This window comes from Echinococcus granulosus, assembly GCF_000524195.1.
Source record: "Echinococcus granulosus chromosome Unknown EG_S00144, whole genome shotgun sequence".
In the NCBI taxonomy this organism is placed as follows: domain Eukaryota; kingdom Metazoa; phylum Platyhelminthes; class Cestoda; order Cyclophyllidea; family Taeniidae; genus Echinococcus; species Echinococcus granulosus.
This window is the reverse complement of record NW_020170524.1, coordinates 12,554-33,025: the sequence shown is the minus strand read 5'-3', so window position 1 is coordinate 33,025 and position 20,472 is coordinate 12,554. Positions and strand designations below refer to the sequence as shown.

The following is a 20,472-nucleotide window of genomic DNA, read 5'->3' as shown; positions in this document are numbered from 1 at the left end:
TGGAAGATGGGTTTCGTTTAATTTATATTCTCGCACTATTTCTGTGTTTGTAAGCCACTTGGCACCTTAGCGCATATTTTCAACAAAATACGCCCTGCGATAATCAAATTACCCATTTGTGTTTTGTTTTCCTTGCATGAGACTACTTCTTATGTCTTAATAAGCCAAATGCTACTTGTCTCCTAGGGGGTAGTACTTCCAGATTGGTAATTAGAGGCACCAACATATACGGTCATAAATGATTTCAACGAAGTTGGTTCGTGACCTAACCATTTTAAAACAATGACACGGGTCCTTTTATTCAGATTTCGTCTTATTTATTTGCTTTCCCGACAGATCACTACTCGTTCATGTACATATGACGTATCTGCTTCATACAATAATTTCAAACTGTTAATGCTCTGGTATTCGACATTAATGATGTATTTTTTATTCAAGTGAAATAAATTGCATTTGGTAGCAAAGCAATGCCACATGTGTCCATGGTTCGTATTTTATTTTCATAAGGCATCTTCTCCCATATGCATACCATCATACTAGCACAGGATATTTTTACAGATCACTGGTGCAGCTTTTACTGCCATTCACTCTCTTCTTTTGCTTTAACTTTCCCAGATTTTTTGTTCTTTTTTGCTTATCACAGTTGTATCATTTGGCTCTCTGAAAAGTGAAATAGTCTTCACTTACAAAGTTTCTTTCACTGCCTCTCCTGTCACCGCTAGGGGACATATTTTTGAGTTTACATCTACGCTTCTTCGTAAAGACGATGGTGCTAGTAAAACGCTACAGCCCTCTACGCATAATCCTATTTTCAGATTTGATCTTGGAGCAATAAAGTGGGAAAAATGATGATGAAGTTCACAAGAAATGCATTTTAAACGGAACCTTGTGGCACTAGTTTTTTCTTTTTAAAACGTTTTTGCCTGGGTATAGGTTTGGTTCGAATTTTCATGATTCTACATCATTAGTCCGTGCATTGTTATTTTAATAATATCCAATTTTTTCCATTATGTTGGCGGTTTTAACTAGTATCTGGTTTACTTCTATCGTTCAGATGGCATTTTATCGTATTCTTCCTTCCTTTACGTGTTTTTTAAAAAAAAGATTTTTTTAATTTTGTGATGTTTTTCACATTAACCTCGATTTATTTTGAATTGTTGATAGGCGCATGCAATGGTGATGGTGAGCTTTCCAGGACGCGATATATCTTGCATTGATACATAGACTGGATAAAATGTTTTTAACCACTTTTGGATGTTACGGTGTGCCATTACGTACCGAATCCTCTCTCTAAATTCAAGTCGAAAAAATTTAGGAGACTGCACCTTTTTGCCTTAGTTAAGCACTTGATCTGTAAGGTAGACATATTTGAGTCACTTGAAGTTGTGCCACGAGGGTGAGTTTAAAGTATTTGTGAAACAGTGGAGGGCACAGTAAATGATATCGCAAAGCATCGATAGGGTGACGCAAGCAATTACATTTTACGAATGTCTACAGGCTAAAAAATGGTGTCGCGTTTCTCGGCTTTCTCTTTGTAGCATTCATTTATTCAGGGTCAACGACTGTTATACTTTTTTGAGGATTCGACAACAAAAGTTTAGCAATTCACCACATCCTTTGTATTTTTGCTGTTACTTTGTCTCTGTAGTAACTTCGCCAACGCGGGCGAATGAACTCCTCTTCATCTTATCATTCACGTCGTCAGACGGGCTATCCTGAGGCGCCGAAAGATTATTCTACACGTCCCCTTGTTCGCTATCGCGCCGTCTCCGTAGACCCCCTTCGTTCCTCTTTTCCTCAAATTTATCGAAATGACCTGAACTTTCCGATCTCAAGCGGCAGTTGTCAGCCTCCGGCTGTGCTGCACCACCACCCCATATCCTACCGCGGCTCGTCTCACTGCTATTCCTCAGTCAATGCGATGTCTAATCGCTCTGCCCTCTTCCTTCCGCCATCAGCCTCCACACCCGGCTCTCGCTATCGCACCACCGAGCGCTCTGCTTTTATATCTTCCCGTCCATCTCTGTCGCGCTCTAGCTCCCTCTCCAAATTCGCTCAGCAGCAGGCCTCTCCTACGCCTCATACTTTCCCCTACAATGACTCTAGATCCCTGAGCAATTATTTCACCGAATACTCGAACTCCAACTATTCAAACAATCACCGCTTCAAATACTCTTACAGCCTATTGCCATCTCAAATGTCGCGACGGAATGGGTCACCTGTCAAGCGTGCAAGCTACGAGGAGGTTAAAAACTTCTCCCATTTGTCTGTGTGTCCATCACCAGATTACAGCGGTACCGACACGGACTTCCGATCACCGCCTTACCCTTCAGGTTGGCTTAAACTTCTCTTGAAAAGACTATCAGCGGGGTGGAAGCTCCCCAGTCCGATGTTAGTTAGATAAAGGTTCTGTTGAATGTGAAATATTTTTTGAGAAGTTTTGCTTTCTCCTCAAAGAACACTTTTCTAGATTGGTACTTTTTTCTTTCTACTTTTCTTAATTATCGAATCAATTTAGATTTTCTAAATGTGTAACAATAGCTTTTCTGTAAACGAATCGAACTTGTATTGCTTTATGACTGACTGCAATTTCACATTCCTTCCTTCAAGTGACCTTTTAGTTCACATACGGAGACGGATTCCACCCAATTATGATGCTATTCTTTTGTTGTGGGAAGGGAAGTTGGTAAATTAGAAATTAACTACAAAAAGCTGTAATTTGGCTACGGAAACAACGCGTACTTCTAGATATTCAAGGATAGCGCTAATATTTGTAAAATACACGTCCCACATGTAGAGTAATTTTTTAACATTCAAGTTTTTAGATTTTCTGTTTCTCTACGCACTTTCTTATTCTTCTTCTATCACCAATTTAAAGACTACCTTGCTCTATAGTACATCACTGGAATTTCGTATTTCTCCCCTGCTCTTCATATCGCCCTTATCTTGCTGGTATGCCGATGTCCTTTCTTTTATCATAAAGCCTTTTCACTTTATTTTCACCTATTTATTTCAAATTTTCTGCCCTAGAAAGTTCTACCCTTAACTTCAATCATTGCTTTTCTCTCGTTTCTTTCAAATCCTATTATCTCGGAATTTGCATTTTTGAATGACTTTAAGATATGCTAGGAACAAGAAAAATGTGAACATCCATTCCGACCACCCACTTGATTGGTGAGTTCGAGTCACAAACTTTAACTACTTCCTCAAATTCTTTACTTAAACTTGCATTAAAAGAAATATTTTGACTACGTTTGCTAAGTCTCTTTTCTTTCTCCACCCCTTTGGGATATCTTAAACTACTACTTTGTTACCTTTTATATTTCTTTGTTGAGGGTTAATTAGTACTTTACTTGGGAATTGCATTTCTTCGTGTTTTATACAATCAAATTTAAAGAAAAATGAACAAAAAGGATATTGATATAGTAATTTGGGATGGGTGCGGTAGATATAAGTACCCAAGGGACAGAGGCAAATGAAAGGCGCTCTTCGGAAATTTGGCTGACCTTCCACATTTAGGGGTTATATTTTACTGCCCCCTTCCTATGCTTGATTCGTATAGCTTTGATGCTTGGTAATTGAAAGCATCATTAACTTGTCATTTCCCACATCATTATCATCGTCATTGTGCTGCGCATACTTTTTCTTCTAAATTCTTTTCAAATAAAGTATTCGTCCATTTTATAAAAAAATCGGTTCTAACGCACATTGACTCGCATAAGTTTATTGCTCTGCTGAAAAATTTATCATTTTGAATAGAGATACGACTTTGACGGAATCCGCTAATGTCACGATCTTGAAATCTCAAATTCATTCTTGCTCCGCATTAGAGGTAGTGCAAGTTTAAGTGTATTATTTAATTACTTTGTTTAATATTTTTTGGGGCAACATTGAGATTTCTCTTTCAAAAATGTATTTGATAATAAATCTTACTACCTTTTATGCCATGAATAGGTTAATTTCTTCCCCTCCTTCTCTTCAGGCCGCAATCCTCGAAGGATAAACGGACGCAGTGAAGAATGGGGTGAGAAATTTTCTTTTCGCCATAAGCCACCGTAAAAATGATAGGAACTTCGTTAATGGGCCATTTTCAATTGTATCCAATTAATAAATTGCTTGGAGCCCAAGTAAATTATGCCCAATTTTAAGGGCCCTATTTGCATGTAGTAGACTAAATCATATAGTGATTGTTCGCATAAAACTTTTTAGAAATGTGTTTTATCACTTCATCAGTAATCCGTGTAGGTTTGGGTTTCACATTTCAAGGAAATTTAATTGCCTTTGTAATAGTATTGTGCAGAAATGGATGGGGAATTGTCGTGATATATGGACCCATTCTTGGCAATGCCGATTTCGCCTTAGTAGCTGAGGGTCAAACACTCAACTTGTGCATTTGAATAACCCATAATTAGCTGGTTAATTAGCTGTTAAAAGCCTGAGGTCTTGATTTTTTTCATTAAAAATTGTCTAAGATGTGATACAGTTGAGTGAAAAATATTGCCTTTAAAATGACTGGTGGAGGGAAATAAGGTCATAAATAACTAATGAAAACTCCAGCTTTTCTTCCATAGCTGAGCTCCACCCACGGCGAGTACATCACGTGGAGGTGGAGACTGGAAACGAAGAAACGCCAAAAACGAAATCCACAGCAGCAGGGATATCAGCCGATTGCGACTCCCCAGACATCCGAGTGGATCGAGCAGTGGCAGTGACGGTAGAGGCGAAAACCGTTTCACGCTCGAGCAGTGATCGTAGCACCTCACCTACCGACGTTAACTTAAATAACACCACCTCTCCTACCTCTTCTGCTTCTGCTTCCACTTCCTCCGACGCCTACAGGCGAAAGTCCTCCGGTCTCCATGGTGGCCGTGCCATCACCACCACCGCCACCTCCTCCACCGCGTCCATTTCTTCTTCTTCCTCCTCCAACGCTGTTGGTGTTAATTCCTCTTCTGCTTCCCCCACTTCTACCGCTGGTTTGATTGGACTCAGTAACCTTGGGAATACGGTAAGGAATTTTGACACCTTGACCAGTCAAAGTCAAATTTCTTCATGTGTGACTATTTAACTTCAGTAAACTTTTCCGATTTGAAAATAAGTACTGGATTAAATAATCACCATAGACAAAGTTGAGAGGGAAATGTCATGTTATTTTATGGCAAAAGGAGTACCGTTAGGAAAAAAGTATTTGGATACGTCTCTATTTGGGGCAAAAAAAGCCTCTAAGTTGCGTTACTTCGTCTACTCTCTGATAAAAATTCTTCACGAAGGAATTGTTCCACCAAATTTTGGCAATATTTGAACCTTTCTCTCAAAAATTTAATACAAATGGACAACCTTCGAAATTAGTTATTTTTCATGGTTTTCTAGTGATATGCGCAGATTGAGCAAATTATTATCACTGATTCTGCTTCACCTTTTTTCAATTCGTAGAATGCACACCAACGGATATAAATGTGAAATAAAACTGGATCCGGGTAAATTTCTCGACCAGTTTGTGCATTATGAACTTTCATAGAATCCTAAATTTGATAGAAGTATAGCCTAGCCGGTAAAAAAACGAGTCTTTGTAATTACATGTTCCGCTAATCTCGGACGTTTTGAATTCCCACGCGGCCCACTTACATGGCTGTTGTTTGGGGTTTTTTCAGTGTTTCATGAACTCTGTCATCCAATGTCTCAGCAATACTAGGGAGCTGCTTCGCGTCTGTTTGGACTACGTCTATCAGTCCGAGTTGAATGTGAACAGTAGCATGAAGGGCAACCTCTTTACAGGTATGCGAGCGATCTTCACTCTACTTTTTTGCCTCCTCTTTCCCTTCCTTCTGCATTCATTCTTCTTTACTCTCCCATTCTCATTTCGTATGCATACACACGCACACGCACCACCTGACTTCACATGCAAGTACTGATTCCTAAGCATGTAGCACGATGGTTGCCTCACATGGGTTCTATTGCAGCAGCCTTCGTTTCTACACTCCTCAAATTTCATCTTTAATGCTTCAATTTAAGGAGAAGCCATTAAAATTGTGATTTGTGTGATAAATAATCGAGATAAATAGGAGAATTTAAGTTAGACTCTACCTTTACGTACGCTCGCCTAGTGAAATGGCTTCCAACTTCTCCCTATCAATTTCATGCACCTAAACGAAATTTGATCTTACATTAATATGCTGAGAAATTTGACAGGCATTTCTTCGATAAAACAGTTTTAAACTACTTGTATGTAATAAGTGAGAGCTTATAGTTTTGACAGAGATGACGCCACGCCTTAAGGATATTCTTATACGCACTTCAGAAGATTGACATCTTATAGCTGGTGACTTGATAGACCAACTTCATCAATGGATTCATCGTAGCGCTTAAAATACTTCTCAAACTCTGCCATATGCACACAGAATGGTTGGGTAGCTATTCTCTTTCTACCAACCTGGGATAATGTGAAGTGTTGTCTCTGTCCCTTCTCCCTTATTTGATTAGATGTCTCGATCAAACCGGAGATTGGTATTTGTGGGACCCAAACTTTGTAACCTTATCTCCAGCCCCTCTTCTTTACGCCATATTGACACGGTTAGTCAAAATCACATTTCAGAAGGGGTTGTAAAGTGGCATGACTTAAACCTCCTTTATGTTTATAGTTCGTCTTAAAATTCGCTTAAATAAATTAACAAATTTACTAAGGAATAAATGATTGCACCTTGAAGATATGGAAATCATGCGCTTTTATGACTTATATTAGCATGAGCGGTAGGTGATATTCAAACATATTTTAAAATGCAATTCTCGAAATGCGTGACTTTCGAGTGGAGACTAGTGACAAAGCAGTTGGAATGAAATTGAAACGAGGTTTTTTTGTGCAAAAACGTGACTTCACTGCTCACTCCGCACACACTTTCTCTCGAATCTACAAATCTGCCTTACTGAAATAACAATGCAGTGCCCAAGTTCTTTGTTTAGTGAATTAAACAGGGAGGTCATAGATTCAGTGTAATGGTCTAGTATTCTGAAAGAACTACTGCTTTACGGAAGCCACTGATGAGGCACGTGACCTTTCGGAATAATTGCCTTGAGCTGGGGGTATTTATGCATTATTTAAGTGCCATAGATCATCCCGCATTAACTAGTTTGAGGTCACCTTGGCAATTCACTTAGAGGTGTACTTCACAAGACGGTATTATTTCTTACGCGCGAGGCAACCCTGAGATCCTTTTTTTGCATTTTTCTAAACCCTATTTCTTGGATCGTGTTAGCATCAGACTCGTTCATCTACTGTTTTGTGTATGGGGCATTTCAATGCTCTTATCATTCAGAGAAATCACAGAAGTTCAAATATCTTTACATCGGACATCAGTTATTTGGCGTCGGTCCTATTTCGGTTCACCTGAATCTTAAAATTCGTGACAGCCCTCCAACTTCAAAAACGTGAATCGAATCACTTCTATGTACTTTCCTGGTTAAGAACGATCATGTGCTTTATTTCCAAGCTTAAATGAGTGCTAAAAGTCCTTATATTCTTCACATTCTGTGATGGAATAGATCGCTAAAATGGTGACTTCCTTTCCTCTGCCCATTTGAAAGAGAATACTGCATAAATATGTACACACTTCTGAATTGCAGCCTACGCGGATTTGATGCGTCAGATGTGGACGCCGTCTAGTTCCACCATCGCCTATGTCAGTCCGCAGCGCTTCAGGTCGCAAGTGCAAAAGTTCGCGCCGCGTTTCATGGGCTACGCGTAGGTCGCCTTACCTTCTCCTTTTCGCTGGCCGTCTTTAAATATCCTCATCATCCACTTTTTTTGAAGTCAGCAAGACGCCCAGGAATTTCTCCGCTACCTCGTTCAGGGTCTTCACGAAGATGTCAATCGTGTGACTAAACGGCCACCCTCAGAAATTCCTGACTACGACAAGGAGGATCGAATGCCGTGAGTCAGTTAACTATGAATACTCAAAAGGAAATTTTAATGTGCTTTCGGTCATTTTCAATTTTGACGAAACTTGCCTGGACAAAGTTGAGTTTAAACTCTACCCGATAAAACATTGCTTGCTTTTCAACTCACGTAAGTCGTTTAGCGGATGGAGCAATTGACGAATTTTTTGTTGGACAGACTTCATGACCATAAATTGTATTTACGATTCCCTTAATTATGTTGTAAACTCTACACTGTGGATAATTAATTAATGTCACTGTAAATATCTAAACGCGGTCGGGCACCTCAGCGAAGGATACAAAACTTGACCAATATATTGACACTAATTTCAAATAATTTTCTCCCTACTTAAAATGGGTCATTTTACGGACTTTAAAATCACCGAAAGGACTCGAAATATGACGGTCCTTGCAAATAACTTCAAAGCACTTTTTAAAATAGCATCGCCGCAGCTGAGGCATCAGTATATTTGGAGCTAGCATCAAAAGTTATGGTACTACCTCTACTTCTAACTTCCTGTTGAGATTTGGATGATTCTCTTTCCTGTTGCCCCGTAGCATAGTGTAGTTACCAGACCAGACAAAAATACCCAAACATCTATTGACCAGCTTCTTTACTTATTGCTTAACTACCTGCGATACATCCCTAAATCAGGCATAATATTCTCGATATTCATAAGTCTTGTGCAAAATGATTTGCCATTTTACAAGGCGATGAATATGCATGCTTTTGGTTGCACTAAAATCAGCACATTTGCATCACGTGATACCACCAGGTGTACAAAAGATGTATAAGTATGGAAAAAGCGTGCCGACATTTCAAATCCACCAGCTTAGTATAACGCCCTTGTTTTGGCTAACATTTCAAGTGAACTCCAGTAAGGACTTCGCTCCCTTGCCTACATTGAGGCGATATGTTTTCCAAGTCCTCCTTTTCCCCTATTGGTTACCTTGTTTTGCGTCTTGATTGGTCACAGGCATCACGTGTACACATGGGCACGTGTACGCAAGCTTCGGCATATTTGCCTACCCCAACCGTGCTGAAATAGGATTAGTAGAGGAGCACGGTGAATGCGACTTCTGTTTCTCGTATCTTTACGCTTCCGTTTTTTTCTGTTTCACGGCGATTTTGTCTGCCATATACGAGGTGGCGTCCAAATGGCACCTGTGCCAAATTATTCCTACTTGCGCACATGCGTACACATGCCTATAGGCACATTTGCGTGCATAGTCTGTTACGTTTTTTTTCTCAAGATCCAATAGCCCACTAGTTTCCAACACTTTGCCTGTTTTAAAAAAAATTACCGTAACGGTTCGTTGTTGTGACTTCAAGGTCGAAGCGCAGCCACTTATCTTAGCTGTATTTCGCGAAGTAGTATCGTGTCTACTTCAGAGTTCAATCATTAAAGGAAAGCCACATGAGTTTTACATGGAAATTTGGATTTACCCTGCAATCTCTGTGGAATTTGTTTGGGTTTACTTTAGAGTCCTGAAAAATTTACCATAACACTCAAATTGGAGGTGTTTGTCTGGACCTATGATGACGTATAAACAAATGGAAATAAAAACATGACCATTTAGTTGAATTATCATTTGTGTTGGTACGTTTAAACGGAACTGACCTTCTCTTTGTGGACTAAGTTGGGTCACGTATCCTCTATAAAATCTGCCAGAATTATTGCTGTTTTGTTAACACTTCGTCTACACACCCATGAATTACTTGTCAATTTTAAAATAGTCTGAATAATGTCTCTGTTTTTATCCCTTGTTAAGTATTTCATTCTTCTGTGTCTTTTTCAGTGATCTTCTTTTGTGTTTTACCATATCCCGCTTTTGTACTGTTCAAAAAGTAGTTACACAAATTTTGCAAAACTTGGAATCTTAAGACATACTGATGCATTTGATGTTGCGGCTTTCAGGGACTCAAAGAAGGCAGCACTTTACTGGCAGCGCTACAAACGGATTGACGATAGCATCATTGCAGGTGAACATCGATACGGCCGCGATTTTTACCTCGGATTTCTTGCCTTCTTGAGTAGATTTTATCCTTCTGATTGTAGATCTATTCCTTGGTCAGTTGATGAGCACACTAGAGTGCATGTCCTGCGGTCACAAGTCGACCACTTTCGATCCCTTTTGGGATCTCAGTCTTCCTATTCCTCGGGTGGGTTCGCTCTTGCTTTCTCATTAAAATATTAAATACTACTTCAATATAAATTTCTGCTAATTTGATACAATGTCTGTTCTTTTATCCTCTGGAATGTTCAGCGTCTTCCGCATACTCTTTTAAATTGATGATTGCATTGCTACCCTTTAATTCAAATTAACAAATTGGAGTACAAATTTTATGATTGGGAAATGATTGTCGGCCCTAACGAATTTTGTGGCTCGATTCGCCCGAAGGGTGCACTTTTCTCATTCATCTCAATAACTTAGGAGGTGTGCCATGCTTCAGGGTTGGCCTGAACTAGAAAATGTCAACATATTCATAACCTTTGCCTTTATTCCGAGCTACTTTTCAGTCCACAAAAGCTCGTCTAAGGCTTTTGGGGATTTTTTGGTAAAGCGACAGGTTATTGAACCCAGTGTCAAGTTATAAAGGCAAAGGCACAGCCTACAAGTTAAAAGGGACAAAATGGATGAAAGAATTATCCTCCACAACCACCTATTTGTTCGCGGTTGCACTTGCATGTGGCTTGGCTTTTGGCCCATTCTCAGCAACCATAGCATGCACCCATTTGCCTTTCTTTCCATGCCTTGCTATGTATCCTCTACACTTTTTTCCAAAAATAAAACAAAAATCATAAATAACTGCTCCTCACATCTTTTTGATGTACGATTTGCTTGAAATAGAAAAGAAAGTAAAACATTTCCCAAATGTGTGAGCAAATAATTTTCCTAAATTGGGCTAAATTGATGGTATTGTTTAACTACACACAGATGTGATGGATATTGCGAGTAGGATGGTGATTAACCAACTCGGAAGATTAGACCTTCCCATAAGTACTGTTCCTTGTGTGGATTTAAGGTGAAATTTGTTTGGAAAACATCAAATAGGACACTTGACACGAATAATTCATACGCATACATTTTAGGAGTTCGTCCCTTCTTTTCCTCTACTAGTCAGTCCAGTGGTAACCAAAGTGATATTTTAGACCCTTTCTACCAGTTATCCAAGTTCACTTTGAACAGTTTTACGAAATAGTCATTTAAATGACGCCTTCGCATTCGCAGTCTTCCACTATTCTTTTCCCTTTATTTGAAAAAGTAACTTTTCGACTGTGTAATGAATCAGTTTGTTCTGGGAATACGAAGTTTTATTTTTTCTATACGCATGTCAAGTGAACAGTTTTCGATTGTTCACTTGACATCTAACAAATCACGAAGTTTTGCAATTTGTGTTTGGGGACAGCTTGGAGTGGTCACGCCTCAGATTGAATTCACCCTTTTTCTTTACTTTAAAACATTCAAATTCAAACCTGGTTCCTAAAAATACGGTATTTGCTCTGACATCTTGTCAGCTTGTATTTATGATTTTCAACTGCAAGCTATCATATGATAGGTTATTTTAGTTGATCAACCCTATCCGTTTCCAAGTTGGATCGCAAAACGCTGCAATTCAGTAATATAACGTTTTTATTGGAAAAAATCATTTGGAAAAATTGGCTACTTTTTTTGCCAGAGCATTTCATTTGAATGCACCAAGAATTAAGGAGATGGAAAGTAGTACCTTTATTGTCAAAAATGTCCCTGCAGACGTGACCTCCTTTGAATGCAGGCAAAGCTTGAATAAGGAAAAGTGCAAATATTAGAAGAGGTGCACAAGAAAACCTCCACTGTGATGGTGGATATCACGTGGAAAATCCGCGCACCTGTCAGCTTGCCCGCCCGATTGTCTCCGGCGTTATGATGTGCTGAGAGGGAATAGGATAGCCTAAAAACACCTACCGCGTGTCCGATTGCCGTCTATTCCTCTATTCTGTAAAAAGGGATTTATTTAATTACAGGGTAGCGAGGTGGACATTCACAACTGTTTCGATCTCTTCACCTCTAATGAGATTCTGGATGGTGCTGAACAGCCAGTAAGTTAGAAATCCAATTTCTTTATTCGCACCTCTCCCTCTCTCATTCCCCTTCTTCATTCCATCGCATTTGGTTTTGTGTCATTCACTAAACCGCATGTGTCTACTCCCTCTTTCCCTCTACCAACCACGCATTCGCATTTCCCTTTGTCAGGTGCATCGACACACCAGTGCGCTGCCTGTGAGTTCGGCCACTGTGTTTTGACAACAGTATTTTATTTACTGATAGTTTTGCGTGTTGTTGTCATTCTCATCGTTGCTACTACCGTCAACACTGCCTTCAATTGTGTCGTTTACTTCCCTCACCGTGCACGTATACTTGCAAGAAAAATTACATTGAGTAGACTGTAAGCTACTGTTTCTCCTGCTAACACTGCTTATTTTGTGAGGCCCTGTTTGGCTATACCTTGCCTATAAACCCTCCGAATTTTAGATGATTAATGGAAACACATTATCTTAACCGATTTGCTTACTCAGCACAAGAAATGGCGAAAGCTTTAGAGATGCCAAATGTGGGGCGACTGACTACTACATTGGATGAAATTTCTAGATCAAGCATTCTGTAACATCCCTATTTTGGTATAGACCACAAATCTGATGGGTCGAGTTGATTATATAATCCTTGCAGTCTTTGATCTTTACGTAAGCATGTCATCATGCTAAATCTCCATTCTGCTTCCAAGAATTCAAGCTACACCATGTCTCCTTATGGTACTCGCGTGAACTACTGACTTCATCCATTTCAAAAAGCTATCGGAAGACGGTACAACTATCCGTTCCATCATTTTCATTTTATTTGAACCATATCATTATTCACAAAATATATCCATATTATTTTTCGTATATTCTTTAGCTTTGAGAGGGCAGTAGGTGTGATTACATGAAATGGCTTTTATTTGCAACAATTTGACATTTTTGAATGAAGTAATCGTAAAAAGTACTTCTCAATTCATCAGATGAATACCCTGCTAGTTGACTCATCGTCGTGCCTCAATTCCGTAAGAATTTTATTATTGCCAAATCATCGAATGGGCAGAATTATGGAGACACTAACGAAAACCCCCCTATAGTTATAATCTTATGAAAGTAATCGTCGCTTCTACTGAACTAGCCCTGCAAACATATTTGAATGAGAAAATTTATTTTGTGAGAATAGTTTACTTTCCATGGCATATTACCTCCGTCGGAGACTGATATTATCTGACTATAAAATGCAATGGAACTGTTTTATTCCTCTGAGTTTGTAATTCGAATTTTGGTGTGGTTAAGGCCTGAAACGAAACGAGACAGACGAGTCTCACTCCTGTGTATGTCGGTAAATTGTCGGCACTTTGTGAATAAGAAAGTAACAGCTACAATGTCTGGATATCGCAGTCAATCGAAAATGTATATTGGCTGTAGTAACAGTACCGGTACTAGCATACACAGCGTGGTAGTTAGCGCATGTGCTGGGTTGCCTCTTTCCCTCTCTCACTCTCTCCCTCTCCTCGCCTATCCAATCACCCAATAATCCCGAGGCCACGTAATTGCGCAGCCGGAAATTGCCAGAGGTATACAGGCTGCGCATCACCTTGGCATTTCTCGTCCCTTCACCATCCACCAGCCTTACCCAGACTCACGCCAGCGCTGAAGTATGCGCATGCAAACGGACACAATAGCGTTTTGTCCATCGCGTCAGGTCATTTGCGTGCGTGCGTGCGTGCAAAGGTTAGCATATCTCATCGCACCACTGCCATCATTACCACGAGGCCATAGTGTAGTGGAGTGAGGTACATACCTGAGGTCTCGGTTACACCTTGCATCTTTGCACTATTCAATGTAGAAGGCAGAATAAATTATACGCTCCTTAACTAGTTATGCAGAGAAGTGAAAGTTTTCCTGATCTGTCTCACAGCAAAATTTTCTATCATTTTTACACGCTATTGATAAAGTATCTGCTCGGATTTATAACTCAGTCTAAACAACTACTTTTTTATCCGGACCAACACCGAACATACCCTCTTACTGACAAATTAAAACCTAATTCAAATTGATCCCCTTAAAGTTTGAGAAATGCGTTTTGTGGCTAATTTTTAAATTCATACCTTTCCTAAGTTGGTCCGAGCTCATCCTCTGATTCCTGATTGCCTGTATGCTTTGTACGTTCAGTGTCTAGTTATTGATAGTGAACCTCCGGATAACTCACTCGAGTAGGGTAAATGATCACTTTGTGTGCGTTCAAAGCATTAGTTTAGCAAATAAAAGAAGGAAAGTTACCGAGAAGAGCCTGGTTTTACGCCACATGCTAGCCACGATGGTTGCCTGTCCGTCTGTTCTTCCATTAACCTGTCTGTTTATCTGTCTGTTTGTCTGTCCCTGTTTATTGGTGAACACTCACCTGCGTCTGCAAACAATAATGCTTTGTACGTATGTGTTCAATAACAGCACGATACTTGCCATTTTACTGCATTCTACAAAACACAACTCTTTTCTGTTCTCTCTCCTCCTTTTGTGTAGACTTGCAGCGGGTGTAAACGTCGGCAGCCGTGTCGCAAAAGCCTCTCCATCCAACGATTCCCCAAGATTCTGGTGATTCGTATCCTTTTCACCAATCAGCTTTAATTATGTCCTTTTTGTTCGCAATGAGTTAGAGATGGTACAGCTATTGTCATACCATCTTTCCAGACGAAGGGAGTCTTGAATCCGGATTAATTTATCCAGCTCTAATCCTGTTAAACTACTCATTAATCATTTCAGTAGCAGGTATGAGTCAAGGTTTTCAGCCATCACTCAAAATTCTTGATGGATACGCGTCGTTCAGCTTCCTCGTTAGTCCATCAACGAATCTAATTTTGTGCAATTTCGAAATACTTTGGTAGTGTGTGTTTTATAAGGGTGGAAGGTGTACCGCGCTACTGATCGTCTATTTCAGTACAAAATTTGTTCACATATATGAACACAGACAGGAAGGTTGATTGTACCATAGAGAAGGCCAAGAGAAGCACTTGATTCACTACATCTACTGTTCTACTACCCTTAAGGTCAGCTCGGATGTTGAACCACCAGGAATGTTTCTTACACTAGCGCGTCATTCAATATCATTAATGCCATTAACCTGGTTAGGAAATTTCGGCACTCTTAAATTCTACTGTCACTTTCAATTAGTAAGCAGATTCCAGGCGAGTTTCTGTCCTGATGCGGAGTGTGATTTACGGTTAATAGCATGAATCAATGTTTGGGACAGTAATTGGAGTGGTTTGCCTAAACTCCACATCGGCGTAGACTTCAAACGCTTCTCTGGGGAACGATCGCGCTCCAAACTCACCACATTCATCGACTACCCCATCGAACACCTCGACCTTAATCGTTATGCTGCGTATTGTTGTAAGTTGGAGCCTCTTGCTCTCGTCAAAAGATTGAAGATTGATCTCTCCTTAATTATTGAAATCAGTGTTTTCCATAGATCCATGAATGATTAGATTCCTGACTTCCAATTAATATTCTTATTCACTTTTTGATATTAAATTTTTTGGCAAATTTCCTCCAATACTGAAAGTGAAAGAATTTATTGAAATCATGTTTCATCATAGAAGCAGACTTGAAGAGTCTACTTGACATACTACATGTAGGCAAGGCATTGATGAGATGCTAATAGTTTGGTGCGTTCTGGGTGAGGTAGTCAGCTGTGTTTTGAGGCACGTTTTGCTTTACTTCTCTATATTGTTTTGCTTTTTTTTACTATAGCTCCCGAGACGAATGCTTCCTATCGTCTCTATGCGGTGTCAAACCACAGTGGTAGCGTATTCGGTGGCCACTACACCGCCTCCTGCTTGCATCCCAAACTCGGCACGTGGTTTGAATTTAACGACACAAGGTGGGTCAGCCTTGCCATAACCTTCTTGGCGACTCTTTTCTATCTTCATTATTAAGTTAATTATAAGCAGGTTGTGAATCGGCGAGATGTGGATTCTTTATGAGCGAGATCATCTCCTACGTATACCTTCTCGAAATATTCCTTTAACTTTTGTTGTACTTCTGATGGAAACAAATTTCTTGAATGACAAATTTATACCATCTTCACCTCTAGCAGTCACAAGTGAATTTGAATTCTATTGATACCAGTGGATAATAACTCTAGCCGATTAACATTGTAATAGCTTTTTTCTCAGCTCTTTTCTCTAGGGAGAGCTGAGGCTTTTTCCGAAAACATTACTGATTTGACACTAGACCACCCGAGGAATCGAAGTTTAATGACTTTCTATTTTTGGTGATTACAAAATAGATATAAAAGGAGAAGATGCCTGCTTATTCTGTTTCAAAAGCAACTTCTTTCTGCGGCGTAAAAACCTGAATTGACAGTGTGTCACTGAAATTTGTTCCCAAAATGACTTGACATTCATGACAGCTGCTGTGGAAAGTAAGAAAGAAGAAGAGAAATAACAAAGAATGTGATTTTGTGGGAATTATCAAGTTAGCCAAAAGATTTTGAGCGGTTTTTAATATCTCGTTTCACTAACTTGCAAAATACACTTGGTTGTTCATCAGCATTAAAATGGATAGATTTGCATTGGCCTCTTGATTACAGTACACTTTATTACGATCTTTTATATCTCCTTATTTTGCACCTCTGATGTCATACGCTGCCAGATAAATATGATGGACTCAATTGGGGATCAACTCACTTCACATGCTGATAAAACTTCTCAACAAATTCATATTATCATTTGAGGGTGCGGATTGATATAAAAAAATGTGTGGATTAACCTGCCAGAAAAGGGAATGGTGACGATCAGGCTTGGTGATGGGGAGACAGCTTACTTACATTTACATCACATGTGGAGAGGAGATCGCGGAAGCTTCTGCAAAAAATGTCTTGTGCATTAGAAAATGAGAGCAACCTTCAAAGTCTACCGGTTTTTTCCTCACACTTTACCTGTGCTTCATGAAAACGCGCCATTTACTTATTGTTTACCGACTAACTGAAGGAATATGACCGTATCCTATGCCGCCCTTAATACCTACCCACTTGCCCACCCGCTTGCATACCTAAGACACGCACCATCTCATCCCGCCCATCCCACAAGACTATCTTGCCTGTATGTGCGTGGGATAAAATGCAGACCAACTTATTTACAAGAATTTATTCACCACGTAACTTGCGCTGCAAAACTTGTCTTCGCGAAGTTTTTATTACCGCATTTTAAGATGAGAGGAGAAAGAGAAGGTAGGAAATAGCACCTCACCTCCTTCTCAGTCTTATCCTCTATGTTCTCCTTATGATATTACTCCGTGCTCCTAATAAAATGATCACCTTTTCTTGGTAGTAGCATTAGTCAGTCATTTATGAAATAGTGTAGACCATTAAGAAATGGATGTGAAACAGAAGCAGAGATGAGTAAGATAAGTTTTTTAATTCTTGTTTCATCAAGCCAAAGTGTTTTGTGTGAAGAGTGAGGGTACGGGCTACTGAAGTGCCATATGAAGGTCCCTTCTAGAATGTTTATTTGGCCCACTTTTCCCATTTATTAATCACTTTGTTTCGGACCTATCATTTGGTTATTTTCAAACAGAAGAGGTTCTAGAGGAAACAACAAATGGAACCAACAAATCCACGTTAAGACCTGCAATTAGCTACTACTCCGGATTCCCAGGGCATTGTCCGAAATGTGATAAACTGAGCCGATAGACGGACTGCAGAAGTGGAGTGACAATAGCTCCTTTTTATTAAGCAGATTTAATACCACTGGGTAACCGTTTCTTCCATTTAGACCGCAAGAGACGCATGAGAAGGTACACAAGTGGAGGTCAACCGATCTTTCAAATTTCGATGGTTGCATGCTAGTAGATTGTGACACATGACCCGAGCTAGTTTAATAAAGCGACTATTTGACTTTGATACTATTTTATTAAGTAATTATTTCTTTGTCATAAGATTTCCCTCATTGTGTCTCTCTTATTGTCAGTAATCATCGTGACGATGCCACAAATGCATTAGTCTGTGTGGGGAGAGAGGTTATGATCAGAACAGCTAGAGAGTCCTTCCTTCTTTTTAGAATAATGTGGTGATTAAACAGCGGTACACCACCTTTAATCAACACTCGATTTAGAGTTTAGTAAACCCTCTTTTTCCACTCTGTTTCACAACTAGTCAGATCCTCCCAGCAGGATTTAAACTCTTTTCTAAAAAAAATTCACTTTTAAGCACAAAAATTTGGCAACGTTTAGGCAATATTTAATCCCGGGACCACCGGAATGGAGGCATTGAGATACCTTTCGTACCATACTGACAGTTTCGGTGCCGACAACTTAATTTTCAATACCATACGTCAATGTCCTCTTGACATTTCATCATGTCGGGAATCTTTAATGCGTCGTTCCTAATTTTATAGAGTGAGGCCAATCCGAAAAACCGAAGCCGTATCATCAGAGGCCTACGTTCTCTTCTATCAAAGGAACGACGGCAGATCCGCTTGAAAAATCGATACTCACCCTGTTCCTCCTCGTTCCCGCCATCCCTTCCCCTTTCCCTTCAAATACGCCTTGCTGACACGAGATAAAATCCATTTTCTCCCAATCCCTATATTCCACTTATATCGGACAGGTGACACGTGTGTCGCGTGCGCTCGCGTGTCAACATATATGCACTTATTTTGCAGCAATAGGCACGAAGCCTAGGTATGCGTGTGTTCTTGTTTGTTTGCCGTCTCTTCAATTTATCCGTATGTTGCGTTTTTTCTCCTCAGTGAAGCCAGAGTCTTTCCCAGAGTCAAAAAAGAAAGTGAAGTAAACAATGATGCTGAATGAAGATGATTAATTATGATGTCAAGAGACATCGTCCCCTGCATTTTTCTGTCTATTGTGATAGTGGTCGGGAAAAAGAAGAAAAAGAGATAATCACTATTATTATTACTATCAACACCGCAGATACTGCAACCAGTCTCTTATTAATGTCTCCCTCCACACCCTCTTCCTCTCCATATGTATGCGTGTGTGTATGTGTACATTAGTATCCTCCTCTCTTGCTCCCCACCCTTACTTCTGCCTTTCCTCCTCCTCCATATGTGCATGCATGTGTGTGTGTATGAATGTATACATTAGATGACCTTATTTCGCATTCTCCTTCTACTACTCACTCTGCTGACAGAAGAATGCATATGAAAGAATTTTTTTCTGCTCCTCCGTGCATTGTGCAACGAGTAGTCTACGGGGTCGGAGATGTTTGAAAAGACACCTTAATGAGTTGAGGACGTTTATCCACTAATTTGGAAATTTATTAATTCTGTCATCATTTTTTGAAGATCTAAAAACTTTACTTCCACATTCTGTTGATGAATAATTTCGTTATCTTAGCCCTGAAATTTATTTTCAATAAGGGAGTTAATTGTGACGTTTCAAGTCTTCCAGGAGAGCCGGAGGACTATCACCGTGGTTCTAGGGCCGTGCTCCCAAGATGGATGCATAATCTGCATGAAGTGAAGTGTCCATGTGGTTTAACCATACTGATATCTCTAAATGACCTGAAATATGAGAAGTTGCAGAAACGGCGTGAGTACACACTGAAGGAGAGATAATGACTCCTTTGAGAATATGAGCGGATTGTAGTACATCAGTGACTGGTGATGGTGCACTTTTTTCTTGGCTTGTTTTATTTTTTAACCCACTTCTCTCCATTAGGGGTCCGATAAAGTGAGCATAATAATCGGAGTGGCTCATTATACTGCCTTCTCATAACCGGTTGCCGATGCCTGTCAAACACGTTTGGTTATTCTACATGCACTTTTGAAGTACAGTCTATTAAGACGGCAGACTGTGCTGTGCTCTCCACGACCTTATTTTGGAGTCTGATTGGATGTAACTCGGGCTTTTTTACCTTATGGAGTAAAGCCAAGTCGGTTCTGAAACTATGAAAATCTCTGTTAAAAGTCGCCATGAAATCAGAAGCTCCAGAGGCACTTGGATCTACTCATTTAGTCAGGAGAAAATGCTCTTTCTATAGGACCATGGAAGACCCATAACTCAGCGCAGAACTGGTTCGTAAGATCTCATCTCATCTTAGGGTGAGCAGAGAGGAAAAGTAGGGAGAGAGAAGAAGGGAGGTGAAGCGACACTGCCTTTTCATTCTCCCCATTTGGTTGGTGATATCCCTCCAAGCTCCAAATGGAAGTTATTGCCTCTTCTTTGTACTAACATGGGATAAGACCAAAGGCGGCTAGGTGTGGCTCACAATGCTCTTACACAATGAGAGCAAGGTGTCCAGCTCTTATGAAATCGGTTTCAGGATGATAGCTAAACCGTGATAGCTTGGACTCTGGACGGGTGTCCAGTTCAAAAACGGTTAGAAGGCATTCCACGCAGAAAATCGGATTCATTATATCAGTCGTGGTTCTAAGGTAACAGCGATTACAGACAACACTCGCACCCAGTGCTGGGAATGCCTGTAACGTCTATCTCCCAGAAATTTCAATTTCACGCTTCTAATTCC

At 40.0% G+C, this 20,472-nt stretch overlaps 1 protein-coding gene across 1 annotated transcript; it reads left to right on the top strand. All coding sequences in view use genetic code 11, as the record gives it.

The window, feature by feature from the left end:
• Positions 1–1,669: 1,669 nt before the first annotated feature.
• On the top strand, positions 1,670–18,547 carry EGR_09342 (Ubiquitin hydrolase; the record flags this gene model as incomplete). Its single annotated transcript, XM_024498591.1, has 14 exons — positions 1,670–2,333; positions 3,983–4,024; positions 4,572–5,008; positions 5,652–5,775; positions 7,618–7,735; positions 7,805–7,924; positions 9,849–9,913; positions 9,990–10,093; positions 11,937–12,011; positions 14,508–14,586; positions 15,273–15,374; positions 15,735–15,864; positions 17,759–17,780; positions 18,380–18,547. The coding sequence occupies 14 exons, from the start codon at positions 1,670–1,672 to the stop codon at positions 18,545–18,547; spliced, it is 2,250 nt and encodes a 749-aa protein (XP_024346972.1).
• Positions 18,548–20,472: the final 1,925 nt, after the last annotated feature.